At 36.7% G+C, this 16,576-nt stretch overlaps 1 protein-coding gene and 1 long non-coding RNA gene across 2 annotated transcripts in view; one reads left to right on the forward strand and one right to left on the reverse strand.

Annotated features, from left to right (window-relative positions):
• Positions 1–16,576, forward strand: part of LOC125782198 (uncharacterized) — a 374,822-nt gene that overhangs the window by 172,236 nt on the left and 186,010 nt on the right. The gene's annotated exons all lie outside the window — the stretch shown is intronic.
• plekho2 (pleckstrin homology domain containing, family O member 2) overlaps positions 1–16,576 on the reverse strand; it is a 45,423-nt gene that overhangs the window by 18,930 nt on the left and 9,917 nt on the right. The window contains exons 2-3 of the mRNA XM_007260221.4: positions 2,690–2,839; positions 432–554 (exon numbers count right to left, since the gene is read on the reverse strand). Coding sequence (XP_007260283.3) covers positions 432–554; positions 2,690–2,839 — 273 coding nt within the window. The remainder of the gene's footprint in view (positions 1–431; positions 555–2,689; positions 2,840–16,576) is intronic.

Genomic DNA, 16,576 nt, shown 5'->3' on the forward strand with positions numbered 1-16,576 from the left:
CAAAATAACTCTTCTATGGCTATCCCATCGTAGCACTTTTATTTTTAAGAGTGAATGTGATATATCTGTGTGATTCAAGAAGTTGCATGCTGTCATGCACAGTGTGTATTTCTGATTTTTAATCTTATCTGTGTAAAATGTCACAGGAAGATAAAGCAGGAGGATTGAGCAATCCTCAGCCTTGTCAGTGGTCTTGAGTCTGGGTCAATATGTGTCTGATTCATAACGCTGCACACAAAGGCCCTGTGTGCTTTTCCCGCATGCCATATTGAACCGGTGACGTCATGGACCGCCAGTCTGCCCTCACTATGTATCGCATTGTTAATTGATGAGAGGCCCTCTTTATACCACAGACAAGAGACGAGTGGAGGGGTCTGCTGGGTCTGACGTCGCAGTGTGGCTCCTAATGAGCGAGCAGTGTCAGCGCTTACCTTACTCCCACTCTTCTGAGTCCGCGTCAGTATTAGCCTGTTCTTTTTCTGGAAGGGACCGCGTAACTCGTGGCATTTGTCGAAGTTTTCCAGGTCTATCCGCTCCACGCAGTTCTTTAAGTCCTGTGGGAAGAGAACATCCAGCCTGTTTACATTCAGACATAAACAAGGCCTTCAAAGGAAGAATGTAAGAGCAGGAATGCAGCAGATACTTGTAGCTAGGGCTGCTAAGCACTGTTAGAGTACTGAGCCATTCAATTCAATATTTTTTAAAGATTAACTCTTGTGTGGTGTTCATATTTTTGTTACTCGTTTACTTTGTTAATTGTATTTAATTCAGCAAAATTAAGCAATTTTACATAAAAATGCTTTACACATGCTTGCTTCACCTAAATTGCAAGCAATATAAACAGCTTACATGGTTAATATTTGCCCTTTACCTTGCTTATGTTACATTTCTTTCAAAAAGTGCTACTCTTCTTTTATTAGTTTTTTAAATAAAATGTAAAAGAAAATGAATTAAACTCAAGATATGAGTAGAACATTTGTTTAGTTTCAAATTTACAAATGAAGCAATGTTTATTAGCCCTTGGCCAAACATACTGTATGTAATATAAATGTGTTTTGATATATGTTTTTCACAAAAAAATGAGCCAATGCCAATGAGTTTGAGTTAGAAAAAATATTTTTTTTGTATCATTTGATGAAAAATGAAAACGGGTCCCACAGACCCGAACACCACATAAGGGTTCAAACATTTCAATACCATTTTTAATACCTAAGTAGTCAGATATATTTGTTCAGAAATCTGAATTATATTAAATCTACTTCTCTTTTCTGCTGTAAGCCACACCCACTTTATTTTTTTTCAGTCATTTAAAAAGAAGTCATCAAAATAGTATTTTAAATTTTAAGATTTTTGGCATAAGTGTCAAAACCTAACCCATATTTTCACCCTCATTCAGTTTCCACCCACCAGTCAGCACCACTCCTACCACACACTCAAGAACAACTTGAAATAGAAAGTCACTGAATGTCATCTATCTGGCATCCATTTAATTATAAAAATGCATAGAAATGGAAGAGTCTATTTAAATGCACACTGTCTTCATGCAAAACACTATCTATTATTTGAACATCCGTAAAACTATTGATCCCTATTCAGTGTTTTTACACCTGAAAGTTCACATGCATCATGTAGCACAATAAGTGTTTAATGATCACTCTCTGATTCCTTTCATGTCTGCTTATAATATTAATCCTCAGTGTGCCTTTTAATCTGGTGCGTCTTATTTATGAATTCTACCAGTCAGGTTGTAAGGAGCAGTAAAGCCACTCCGCAAATAGCAAGTGCTGCTAACTGTGGCTAGCACTGCTGCTAACCGAACTGTTGAAAATATTAAACATCAAACCTACTTTACACAAAAAGAAGAGTTTTACTCACACAAATAAACAGTTTTCAGGAGAGAAATCTGTGTAGATTAATGTTTGACACACTTTCCTTACTATTGTTGCTTAAAATGCACCTTATAATCCGGTGTGCCTCATGAGTAAATATGTGAAAATAGACGTTTATTGACAGTGCGCCTTATTATATGGTGCGCCTGGTCTATTTTCATACATAATGTGCACTGGATTATAAGGTGAATTAACAACACTAGTAAGGTAGCAAGGCTCAAGTAAACAAAACTGTAATTCTTATAAAAAATATATATTTTTCTAAGTCAAAAGAGTGCTGGATGTTAATCTCCACAGATTTCTCTCCTGAAAACCGTTTATTTGGGTAAGTAAATCGCTTCCTTTCATTTACAGTATTTTGTCTAAGGATGAGTTTCCAGTGAAGTTTCTTTAGCACTAAGGCGTGGTGCAGCAGCATTAGCATAAACGCCCCCCGATAGCGCTACACTATGGAATCCTGAGAGTTCTGGTAAACCAGGGTGCTATCAGCTAGCGCTTTGTCTCATGTGGCTTGTTTTAACACTGTAAACACACAGACTACAGTCTAATATACTCACCTCTGAATGGCGAAAGAGCTAGCACTGCTGTTAGCGGCCAATGCTAATGCTGCTGCCCCCAGCCTTAGTGCTGGAGAAACTTCCCAGGATTAATTAATGGATTTTATTAATTTATTGTCCGAAAAATAAAGTAGCTTGTTCAGAATGCTCAATTTGATGTACCATTTTCATTTCACAACACTTTAAACAGCAACTTGATACAGGGCCAAGTCTACGATGAGTGAGCAGACTTTATCTCATTACCTCATTGTCATACAATGCCACTTCTGTTTTGTCCAGATGGACATAGCGGTCCTTGTAGCTGCTCAGGATCTTCCCCGAGGACTTCTTCAGCCAGCCGGCCTTGCCCGTGACCTTCACCTCTTTGGGCTTGGCCGGGTCTTCTTTAACGCCCTGCCACAAAACAGAGAGGGGGAAGAAAATCCATCAGTATCAACTGATCTGCTTTAATCTGCAGACCTAAAGCCCCATCCCTGACTCCTGAGTGGGCATCAGTGTGGGTGGATACGGTGGGAAGCCTGTGGTTAGCATTTGTCGCCCTGTTGTAGGAGTTTCAGATGACTCATCCTACATGTTTTGACTTCTGCAAGCAGCAGCATTTATCACAAGTTTTGCTATTTTAGCCCTTTTTATCACCTTTATCATAGAAGCTACTTCCTGGTCCCTTAAATATATGCATACACCACCTACCTCAGCTGCTTTTAAGTGGTTATAAAGGCAATGAAATACGAGACAGTGCTAACTGCTAGCTTATATACAATCCCAATTAGAAGTTAGAAAAGTTTGGGACAGTATGGAAAATGCTAATAAAACAAAAGTACAGTGTTTCTTCATTTCCTTTATTTTTAGTAAATTTTGGAGAAAGTGTAAACCCAAGAAAATTCCTAATTCATCTGCTAAACTACATTTTATTTATTAGCAAACATCCAATTCTGCATTTAAGGCTTGCAACACATTTAAAAAAAATAGGATTCTAAAGCATTTGCCACTTTGTGATATTGTCATTCCTTCTCAAAACATTTAAAAGACATTTAGAAGGAATTTAGTCTAGGAAGACTGATGCTGTCAGTCTTCCTGTATGGGACTCTGAACTTAACAACAACACTCCAATTCCCAGCATGCTCTTTCACTGGACTTCCCTGACTCCTACAGCGTTCCTGCTCCCCGAGCTTTTGATTGCACTCACCTGTCTGCCTTTGTATATATACCACCCTGTTTCCGTTTTTCCCTTGCTGGATATTGAATCTAGCTTGCTAGCTCTTCTACTAACTGTTACTAAGTGTTATTATTTTCTTTGATACAGACACCTTTTTTGGTGTCTTTTGACCACTCTACTTATTACTTTTTGTTTACTGTATAGACTTTTTGCCTAGCCCTATACCTGTCCGAATTCACCGTATTCAAGTGTTATTTTGTGATACTCTCCCTGCAAACACCTCTTACGCTGTTATTACATGTTTTGTTTGAAAATTCCTTACACATACTGAAACATAGCCCCTCTAAACTTCCTAAGATTTGCCCCACAATATGATTTACTATAGTTACTGCTTCAATACTCCATGTGGTGGCGCTATAATCAAATGAATAGGATAAATCTGTGATGAAGAAAATTGGTGGTCAAATTCTGTAAAACTCACACAAATAAGCACATAATTCCTGATATTTGCATATTTAGGAGTATTTAATCTTCTTCAGTAACAGTAACTGATGGCATGAAGTATTATAGAGAACTGTCTTGCTATATATAGAGCATCATGAGATCATCGTTATTGTAGGCAGCATATTGTGAAAATATTGTATCATAAGATGCCTTGTGATTCCAACCCATAATTATTGATGCAGAAGTGTACTGAAACACCCACATTCTATGACAGACCCTGGCTTATGGACTTGTAGCTGATAACAATCTGAATGGTTCTGTCCAAATTTGGTTTAAAGCTCATGGTGTCCATTTCTTCTCCCAAAAAACGATCTGGAAGACTGATTCGTCTGACCACAATACACATTTCCACTGTGTGATGGTCTAAAATACAATAGGTCAAACTAGTGCTGGGTGGTACGAACAAAATATATTCCAAGATATATTTATTTTTTATTTGTTTGCATAACTGGGCTTTTCTATAGGCCTGTGACTTCCAGTACTGTTAGGCGTACCAAAAATATAAAACAATAAGACTTTAAATAAAGGCGTTGATTACTTTGTTCCACAAAATTAGACTTCATTATCAGAAAAAAGCGGAAGAATTTAAACAAAAGACCTTAAAAAAGGGCCTTTTCAATAGTTCAATAAACACTATAAACTGACCTAAAATACTGTTGTTTAAGTATTTAAAATATATTTATCAAAAGCTCTATTGCACAAGTAAGACACAAGTTTCATATCAGTATTAAAAATGTTATTCTTAAAGCTATTAAATGCATTAAAGTATTAAAATCAGCCACAACTCTCTTCTTTCTCCAGTAAAAAAATAATTCAGTTCAGTGTGCTTTAATATTATGCTCCAAGCTACAGTATTAACATATTTAAAAGGGCTATAGTTACTGCTCTTAAAGCTTTTTTGTACCTCGTATCCAGAGTTTAATGGAGTTTAATCACTTGTGCTAAATAAATTATTCTGTACCCAGGGTCGATTCTGGGCTCCTCTTTTCAATTCCATTCATCTCTGTCTGAGTGAACAATTGCTGTTTGCTTTTTTTTTTTTTTTTTTACTCATATTAAAAACACTCATATTGCAAGGAACAGCAGCAGGAGCTCCTCAGATAAAGTACTGTTCTCATTTCTCTCCAGGTAGAACAGAGGGAGACAAGCGTTTGACTTCACAGATCTGAACTACCATTACTCCAGTATGTTAGCTTGTTATGCTAATTGGCTAGCATTCGCTTGCGATCTGTTCTACACAGCGCTCAGCAGTGCCTCAAGCGGTATGATGTTATGTGAAAAGTAAAAGTCAAAAGTCAAAGTAAATTAAGGAAACAAAGTAGTTCATTTTTATGTGCATTGCACAAAATTATAAAACCACTCCTGAACACCACGGCACTGAAAACGCAGCCTATAAAGCAGAAGTCTAAACCTTGAAACCAGGTTAAACCATGTGGTAAAAACCACGCGGCCGGAGTCACTTCCCTTCTTTGTCGTGTGAAGCGATGAGTCCCTCATCCACACGGCCGTGTAGTAAACTGAGTGGTTAGAGAGGTGGTGGTGGAAGTGGTGCTGTGTGCTCAGTAATTCAGTAATTACTTAATTACTAAACTACTACGCAATACAATGAGCTACTATAATACCATATTGTCACTGTCAATTAAAAAATGAATCTATTTTTTTTATTTAGTTTAACACTTTTGAAAGACAAGACAATATGAGATCATCACACCGCTGAGTAAAGGACTAAGGAGGTCACTGAAAACTAGTCATCATTTAAACTGTGTTGAGAAATATGAAATATGAGCTAAAAAACCCAACCACTATAGGAAGTGTGTGGACAGCAGTAAAGAACTGAATTTGCCTAGTCAAAAATACCATCCCATAACATTTATTATGTAACATATTTAAAATGCAGTGTTTACTCTGATATTAGGAGCTGCTGACTGTGAAGTTTAAATACATTTTCACACTATACTTTAATGGAATAAAGCGTTTAGCATTAGGTCAGTTTACTACATTTTCCTAACAGTCTGTATTCCACCTAAAAATATGGGCTGTAAAGGGAAAGAATAGTAACTTCAGCTGAAGTAACTTAACTTATTGTGAATATTCCTACTTGTGACTAAAAAAGCACTTCTGATATAAATTTACTACTACACTGCTGAAGTAAATTCATGATTAAAACAGCACTGATGAGGTAAATGTGTGATTAAATTTACTCTACTGCTCTAGTCTAGTTTGCAAATAGCAATTTTGTAATTCCAAAAAATAATTGCTATTTTACAGGCTATTTTATCTAATTAATGGTGAGCAAAAAAGCTAAACAAAAAAACGAAATTTAAACAATTGGTTGGTTTCTGTTTTGGCGAAAGTTTCAATGCACACCCAGCTTCCCGAAGGAAATACCAGTGCTTGCAAAGCAAAAGAAAAATAAAATAAAACATAAAATAAAAAGGTATTAGGTAAAGTATTAGAAATGAATTCCATATAGACAAATATACTATAATAAAAAAATAATAAATTAATAAAAAGACAAAAAGACCAATAGATAGATGGATATATAGATAGATAGATGTGTTAGAAAGTTGTTGCTAAATAGTTATTAGAAAATTGTTGATAGATAGAGATGTTAATATCTATGTCTATCTGTTCATTAGTCTCTAAGTATGTAATAATGTATCCGTGTCTGGGGCTCTTAAGCCCTGATGGCTCTTTCTGAGGAACTCTATAAGAGGAAATTCCTCAGGATGTGTCTTTAAAGGGTCATCAGAGCTGTTTTTCCACTTTCGCTGGTCCTTCATCGAGCGTGGCTGTGTGCCTGATGGGGAAGGTGCAGCTGTCAGAGGGAGGAAAAAGCTGAGAATAATAGGAGCAGCACTGTGCCACGAGAGGCGGGCACCACTCTCCCACAATGCCTCTGTCCAGGAAACTCTGTCCTTGCTGGTGCACCAGGCCCCTGTCTGCACCGAGGAAGGGGAGGCTGGGAGGGGGTGGGATGGACGGGGCGGGGGTGGATGGAACATTGGAGTGGCTCTCTTTTGTTTTTCAGGCAGCGTTGTGGGGAAACTGGAGCGCAGTGCAACACTGCTGCATCACGATTGCGCCGGCTGCCAAAGAGTTTGGGTGGGGTGGAAAAATCTATACTGCAACAAAAAAAGCAGGAGTTCAGCCGGTTTGGATACACACAGCACCATTTGGCTCGGACCTCTAAACAAACTCCTGCGAGACGAGAGAGAGAGAGAGAGAGCGAGAGAGAGAGTAAGGCCTGTCAGCGAGAGGCAGATGATTGAGTTCAGTGTTTAGGTCGAGGCAGGAAAGCATCTGAGACACACTCTCCAGCGTGGGTTTGTCAAACAGGAAGCGCTCTGCTCTAAGAATGAATTCACCACCACAAGTAATGGGGGGATGAGCTGACTGCACCTCACCACAGTTATTAATACGCATATAAAGCGCGTCAAACACAGAACCGACGCTGTAATGCAGTAATCACCAACATGCAGATGTACTCTTTATAAGGGGCTCACAGTTTTTTAGACGTAACACTTTGGGTCATATCCTACACCCTGTGCTAGAATGCTAGGATGCTCATTGCTATCTTACACCCCGCCAACAGCCTATTTTCACACCTTGCGCACTTACGATTATAGCTACATTTGATTGTTCGCAGTTTATATGCATGCACTAAATATGCAGCACTTTAGTTTTGGGGTAGATTTTTGTTGTTACATTACTTTATATTTATTACATTTACATTAAATCTGTATTGGTAAGATACTGTTGTTTAAAAAAAATAGACAAATAGAAAAATGCTTACAGATTATTTGCATTCTACTGAATGTATTAAACTGTTATTTTGTTGAAGTAGTATATAATTGAAATTAATACAAAAAAAAATTGTGCTTTGTTGTATCAACAAGAATACTGTTATCGTAAAAACACCTTGAAATATTCTGATATTGATTTAGGGCCATATCTCACATCCCTACCCTACACAAATTGTCTAGGGTTGTGTACTGGTAAGAACTTGGTAACAATACAATGATACAATAATTATTTTTTTTACAATTATTGATATATTTTAATACGAGACATAAAATGTGACAATATCATTTATACTGAAACAGACTGCATTCCAATAAACTCTGACAGTTTGTATTTTTCTTCTTCACCTTTCCTTGCCTCTCTCCCTCAAATCTCATTTTCATCTACAGCTGAATGTTAATAAAAGTGCCTGTACACATATTGAAACATGTAGTTTTGTCTCTGAAATGTATTTTCGTTATTACCTTAAGGGATGAAAAAATATTGAGATATATATCTTATATCAGTTTTAGCTAAAAATATAGATAATACATATTAGGGCTGTAATATTCAGGTCAAAACTAATATCTCTATATTATTTTTGATGTGAATAGTACAGCCCTAGTATGTATTATGCTACAGGGTTTACATTCAATATAACATTTAATTTATAATTATATAAGTATATATTATATAAATGATTTAGGCGACTTCAATTAAAATTCTAGATAAAAACTGTAGTGGATTAAACAGAGGATTCCTGCATCGCTTGGACACACACACACACACACACATACACACACACACATACTACCCCCACTTTATGGTCTATAAGGAACTTCAACCCCCAGAACACTCTAAAAGCCTTGGAGTTATCTTTTTCAAACAGCCTTAAATTTCAAAATGACATTTCCTGACTATTTCTTCACTCAGCCTCGCTCGAGAACCCTAAATGCAAGTCAGGGTAAACATTTTTAAATTCTTTTTTGACATTCCTTCAGACGCTGTCAGTCGTAAATCTGGATTTAGGACCGTTAATGTTTAAACATCTGGAACTGTGCACAATTGTGGTTTTGCCAACAGCACAATCACCAGGACAAGGACGGGACTACGGGACTTAAGAGAGTGTCAAAACTTAATTAATGCCTTGGAAATTGTTAATTCACCAAATGTTGTACCAATTTAGGGGTTTGTGCCTAGTTATTTCTGCAATCACTTAGAAATAAGATTAATGAAATTAAGAGAAATGTTCTAAGCTTGGGATTCCATTTTCAACATTGCAGGCTCAAATTCTGTGGGGTGCAGGAAGAGCTCCTTCCCCCACCGTCGTAAATTCCGATGCCAGCCGCTTATCTAAGCATTCAGCAAAGGGAGAGGAATTTCTCACTGAGAAGATTTTGCTTAAAATACATATATATTGACTATATAAAAAAGGTGTTTTATAGAATGTTTACTAGATAATGGTATATGTGTCTGGTATATGGTATATGTGTTTGGATGTGTCCTGATTAAATTCTCCTACACATTCAAGTCTGAATCAACAAGGTTTAACTAGCATTTGATAATTTAGCTTTATTTGGTTATCAGTGGTTTAACCATGTATTATCTTTTAAGTGATTTAATTGGGTTTAAATAATAACATGACTCTTGATCTCTTTCTGACAGAGTACCATCCATCATTGTATTTCTAAGATTATCTTGAGTATTACAAAACTGTTTGTGGGCAAAATATATATATATTACATTTATTGTGATTCAATTGTAAGATTGTGTTTCCTGAATTTATCATCACAAACTGATATGCTGAAAAATGTATTTTGATCCACTGTTTAATTGAGTTTTCTTTTGGTTTGATCTATTAGAAAAATTCTGAAGCATGCTGACCATGTGAGCGAGGGGGGGGTTTTATGGCCCTTTGTGAATCCCCACCAAAGTTTGAAATTGCTCCTAGACCAATCAAAACACAGACACTTGGGCCACAGGGCCAATCATAGCTCGAAGGCCAAACAGGCCACAGAGTCTAATAGTTAAACCCAGTTTAGAGTTGCCAGTTCAGTTGGAGGAGTTTGCAGTTCAGTTCAGTTAGAGAAGGAGTGGGAGAAGGAGTTGGAGAAGATGAGTTGAGGAAAACAGTTAGAGGAGAGAGGTTAGGGAGCCCAGAGATGGATAAAGGATAGACTGTTAGTTTAGTCATCTTAAGTTAGTTTTCTTAGACTAGTGCATTTAATCTTCAAGTATATTAATATTAGCTATCCTAGTTAAAATATCTAAGGTTATTTTACAATCTACGAAGCCAAGCATTATTCCATCTAAGTTTAGCTAAAGTACAGCTGAAAAGGAGATCCGCCAGATCCAACCCAGAAACCTGCGGTCCGGAGGCCACCAGCAAGCCACCTGAGAGCGAAGGGATTTCCCTGTGGGTTCTCATGGGGCTCCGTGCTGACACAGGAAGTCAAGCCACCCTGCAGACCGGCTCACGTGATCCTTTTTCGGGGTGAAGCATCAGACGACCAACCCAGGCGGACTCACCAAGGCCCACTTCAACAACTCAGAGTAAGGCAGAGCTGGGTTTAATCTTTCGACAGATGGTGTCTGTTGGTCATGGTTTGGTCGGGTCTTTAATAGAGCGTCTTTAGTATAGATGACTCATTTTGAGTGGCTTGGTTGGAAATAAGAATTGGTTTCGTAGACTTAAAATGCCTTAGACCCTTATTTAGAAATATTCACTTAATAGTTCTATTAATCTCTATTCCTTTCATGTCAGCATTATAACGTGTTTGTTCTTTTATTTCTCATTTATTATTCTACACTATGATTTGATAGCTAATGGCTACATTTATGACTTTTTAATGAATTATTTACTCATATCTGTGTGATTTAATAAATACTTTTATTTTACAAAACCTGTCATTTCAGTGTGTTTTTCTGGATAACTTGGTTATGAAAATTTCTGTCACCTGTAGAAACCACACCCTGAGATGTCTTGTGTTATTAATTAATTTGTTTAATTAATTAATTAATTAATTAATTAATTAATTAATTAATCTAATTAAATTAATTTAATAACTGGCGCCCAATAAAAAAATATTTCAACATCTCAATTAGCACCAGGTATTAAACCACTGAGCCGCTACAAAACATTTTTACAAAATCTGAGTGAGAAAAGCTTACATTTTATCCAATCACATCACCTATAAACAGAGTACACCATTGCTTTCTAGGTGTACTAAGTGCTTGCTAACCGGGGCTAGCGCTCACCCTTTGGCGCTCACTCTAAGCTTACTGTAAATAAAAGGAAGTGCTTTACTCACCCAAATAAACAGTTTTTAGGAGAAACATCCAGTGCTCATTTCACTTGCTAAATTAGAAGGCAAACATGGCGACACCCTTTCTCACTTTAAGTATGCATTCTTACTGGTGTCGCTTAGTGGGCCTTTTAATCTGGTGCGCCTTATGTATGTAAATAAACAGGAAAAAAAAAACGTTTATTGATGGTGCACCTTATAGTGATACTGTGATAATATTCAATATTGACATTTTTACACCCCTAAAACTGTCTTTGGAGTCTATGGAGTCATTAAGTTGGGTAAACAACGTAAACAATGAAAAGTCACTAAAAATGGTCTGGTTCTAAAGAACAGGTTGTGAAGGGTGTAATGTCTCTGAAAGCTCCTTGACAAAAACTTATTACACTAAATGGTCAAAAAATATATATTAATATGTTCCATCATGCTCGAGACACTGCAGGGTTACTTAGAATGTAATTTTTAAATGGTAAAGAGGAACATGTAGGGTGTTGCCACCATCACCAACTTTACATATGAAACTGAAAAGACCAGTGCAGTCTCACTGGTGGGTTTGGACAGTAAATAATGTGAATATTTGTGCTGTAGTCATGGTGACTCCTGGTTCTTATTACCACCATGACTTTGTCTATATCTCATCTAGGAGTGACATCTCATCTGCAGACCTGATATCAAAAGAAACTCTTTTGTTAATATAGTAAAAGTAGCTCTTAGTATTCCACTAGTTTTATTTAAGAAAATCACTATGGCTTTTGCAATGTAGTTTTGGATTTTGTCCTTAAAGACAGCTTAGTAAGGATGTGATAAAACAGGGTATATAATGGGTTAACTTAGAACAGGCTGCTCAGTGTCATCTGTCACATTCTCAGCTCTTGGCCTTCTGTCTCCCGGCTGTAGTCTCACTACTCTACTACTGTATTTGTTGCACAAACTTCTCTCTCCTTATTCATTTTTTAAGTATACTGTACTGTGTGATTTATTTATTTATTTATTTTTTTATTTGATTAATCTGACCACCACCAGAGTCTTTATAGGCAAATCATATTTGTATCGCAACCAGGCAGTTATTTCAGTCAACATGATAAAATCTGATACTGCAGATGGTGGGACACCAAAGTCTTAGTAATTCTATGTTAAAGCAGAACTCTGGTGTGAAATTAACTTTAAGTGTATTAAAACGTAATAAAAAGTACTTAACTTTGTTAAATAGACCATCTCCTTTCTCCCGCAGCTTTCTGAGATCCAGTATTTTGTGCACTTTGCCCAAATAGGCTTTACAATGAGTGAGATGGGGCATATTTTGCCCCTGCAGATAAATCGCTTTTTCCACCGTTAGTCAGGCTCAAAGTAGATCCATACTTCATTGGTAGAATCTGGAGAGCACTGGCATTTAAAACAATGTATTTAGAACTTTAAAACTGCACAAGACATTTATTAAAAGCCACTGTTTACAACCCATAATGTAAAATTTAATTCACAATAAGTAAACCTTCGAGCAAGAATAATAAAAGATTTTGAGCATTGTTTATGTAACTTGTTGTTGGTTCTTTGCATTCTAATATCGATTATAATCAGATCTTTTCAGCAACAGTTGCAAAATAATGAATTTCCCATAAATTAATTTTGCAATCTGCTCAACTATCTTATCTATTCATTAGTGCTCGGCAGTTGACTTATTGTGACTTAAATTTAAGATGGCGGCACCCTGAGATTTACTAACACTGTGGGAAGTAAACAGTATTTTTTAATAAACTCTGTGCAGCTTTAAAGTTCTAAATTCCTTGTGTTAAATGTCAGATTTCTCCAAATTCAACCAATGAAGTGTGAAGTTACTTTAAGCCTGAATAACAGTGAAAAAAGTGATTTATTTGCAGGGGCAAGATATGCCCTGTCTCAGTCACTCTAAAGCCTGTTTGGAAAAAAGTGCACAAAATACCGGATCTTAGGCTATTCCACAGAGTTAAATACTTTTTATCACATTTTAATACACCCAAAGTCCATTTTACACCGAAGTTCTCCTTTAAGGAACATTTCGTGAACCACTGATCATCTTTGCTTCTATCGAAACTCTGCCTCTCTATAATGCTCTTTTTATACACAGTCATGTAAGCACAGTCATGTAAGCAAATAGCTTCCTATTCCTGTTTTTTTTTCCCTATTACTAACTTTTTTAGCTTTTGGTTGCCCTGTCCCAACTTTTTGTTCTAAATGATTTATTGTTCCAAACGTGTTAATGTTTTTCTCAAAATGGTAAATTCTGCATTTCTATATCTGATATGTATTCTGTGTTCTACTGAAAATAAAATATATAAATCTTTGAGACTTGCATTCTGTTTCAGTATGCCCTGATCAATTAATCCTAATGAAATTAGGATTGAAAACTTGTTATAAACACTGAACATTTAATTGTAGTTATTAAATAATTCATTGTAAATACAGAATATTACATCATAGGAATACCAGTCGCTCATAGTAGTGAAGACTGATTCCCAGCTGATTTCTAAGCCAGTAGTTTAAAGGAGTTTATGATGAGATTGGACAAAAAGTAATCATGATTTGTCAATAATGATAAGCATGAGAGCTCATCCTGTACTATAGCTTATCACACTCTTATCACAAAAGCTGTTTCCACAGAAATACTGACACAGTAATCAATAGATCTTTAAAAAAAGCAGTTCTCACTCCCTGACTCCTTTATATGCTGTAAGTCTTAGCCAAGCACTTGTAGCTGTGCTTCCAGGGGAATTGGGGGATTTTTGCAGTGAGGCACACCTTAACCAGCATGTATTCCACATGAAGGCTGTAGGCAGTGAACTGAATGTGCTCCATCTGGGAGGAATCTGATGTCCTCCTCTGGCCTGCTGGGCTTCAGCTCACCACACCACTAAATTCCAATCATCTGCATGCACGGCCTGCTTCCTCCAACCACCTCCTCACTGTAGCTGCAGTAAAACACTGCCCCAGGCCTCTCACTGGACTCACAGCTGAGCAACAGGGGCATTCAGTTCCTCATTCCTGAACACTACGCTCTCAGCTGCCCAGTAATGTGAAAGGATCGGTATTTTAACTTGGTTTGTTTTATTTCATTGGGATATTTAAAGGTTTTTACAATGCAATTATTCATACATAACTAGTGGTGTTAATTAAAATACTAGTATATACTTGTATGTTTGAAGGGAGAAAAAACATTGTGGGGCGCTGAAATAAGGAATGTATGATAAATTGGACAGAGGAAACTTTTTTTTACTTAATTGTAAACATCTCAACTTGGTTGTACAGATTTCTGAATTATAACTGAATTTGCTGAGTATAAAAAAGCATTTACAGACATGTAGTTGGTTTCTATGGTCTAGATCAGTTGATGAGCTTGTTTCCTTGGAGAGTTTTCTCCTTCTATTTGGTTTGGTTTTACACAGGTATAAACCTAAACTTAAGAAACCATGCAAGCACACTGTCTCCTCTGATTGGTCAGAGCTGTCTGGTGTGGGAAGATTCTGTGTTCCAGCGTATATTTGTGCAGTGTAAAGCTGCATTAACACAGAAGGCTGAAAATTTGCCGCTGTGCTTTCAAACACAGTGTAATAAATGGGACATGCAGCGAACGTGAGTGTGAACAGTGAACGCTGCACATACCGCGCTCAGTGTAAACAGCATGGAGCGGCAGAGACAGCGTTTGTTCACAGTAGTATATAATCTGGCTAATATATCAGATTAAACTGCACCTTATCAGTAGTTTAGCTCAATTATAAATAAGTATAATTGATAGCTGAGTTGGATTAAAAACAGATTATATTCTCACTATAAGCAAACAGCTCCAAAAAAGAAATTACAGCGAAAATTGGCGTTCAAAATTTGTGGCATAAATAAGTTGCCTAAATAAAAAAAAAAATGTGTTACTGATTCCAAATTAATTGCGTGCGTTAATGCTTTAATGTTCACAGCACTAAATGGTGGAACAACAAAATAATCCTATTCAATTATACTATGTATTTTATCATTTGTTTCTGTGGTTCTCAAACTGTGGTAAGGGTACCACTCTTGTTACTCTAAGAATCTGGTGGTACACTAGATGACTGTTAAAAACTAATTCTGCTTGCATTCAAATATTAAGGACTGAAATCTATAAAGTTTCCACCTGTAATTTTCCTAACATTTCAATTTAACCTGTATGTAAACTACACTTTGGTCCTTCACTCTTAAAACTACAGTTTTAAAATGATTAACATCAGTTTTACTGGCCCTGTGGAATGCCCCAAGATATGTTATATAAGCATAAATAAAAAAGTATAAACACTTCTTGGCGCTCTTAATGCTTTCCGCTGTCTAAATCCTGCTGAGATTCTCAGTAGTGATACTCTGTTAACCAGAAATAATAATCAATCAATTTATCAATCATACTAACTTACAGACTGCAAAAGCAGGCAAACTCTACACCACAGGTGACGAATAGTTGGCTAAAGATATGACATGTATGTGTGTAGATTACACATGTAGTTTACTGTGTTTAATAGACGTGTTTTTGGTACATGTGTTGCTGTAAAATGGTTTGTAGGTGGTACTTGAATGTTTCAGTTTGGTCATGGGTGGTACATGGTCTAAAAGTTTAGGAACCACTGATTTATTGCATTTATTTTTGGGGCAGTATATCGGTCATTGAATATAGTTATTGTGACAGGCCTGTACAATATTCCTCTCGTTTTGAAAGAGTTATCACACTATTTCTGCAGGTGTCTCTGCACAGCAGAACAGTGCAACTCCACTCCAATTTTCTCAGTTTTCCAGACCTTAACTTGACTTCCATTGTTCATATTAACTGCTATTTTTCTGTTAAACCCTTAAAGACAAAAATGGGTTATAAGGCCCTATTTTAGCAATCTATAAGGCACCAATCAATTGCATAGCGCACAGCTGGATTGATTAAACCAGTCAGTGTGTCAGTTGTCATTCCCTTTAAGAGGCATGTGTGCTCTGACATTGGCACATTTATATCTTAACAGAGCAGAGCTTTGTGTGTCTCAGCAGAGGATACTGACCTGCACGTTCATGCTGTGATGGTGTGCCAGCAGCTTATTTAAGGGAACAGCAATGCTATTTTATTTTTTATTCTGTTTTATTCTTTATCCTATTGGAATGGACTCTGACGATTGACTTTTTGGTTTTTGCCGCCAAAATAGGAACATGCCAGAAATGTACCTTTTTTACTTCCAGACCACCACACCCATAAGCGTAGATTTATTTCTAAACTCAAAACGCTATTTTAACCGTGTGTGCGTGAAAATAGACTGTTAATGAGGTAAAAAATAATAAAGATTTCTGCGACTCGCCTTGCGCAGGGTGTAGGATACGGCCCTTATAAATGCATCATTCAAATCAAGGTACATA

The sequence above is a fragment of the Astyanax mexicanus genome, chromosome 16, assembly GCF_023375975.1.
Source record: "Astyanax mexicanus isolate ESR-SI-001 chromosome 16, AstMex3_surface, whole genome shotgun sequence".
NCBI classification, from domain to species: domain Eukaryota; kingdom Metazoa; phylum Chordata; class Actinopteri; order Characiformes; family Acestrorhamphidae; genus Astyanax; species Astyanax mexicanus.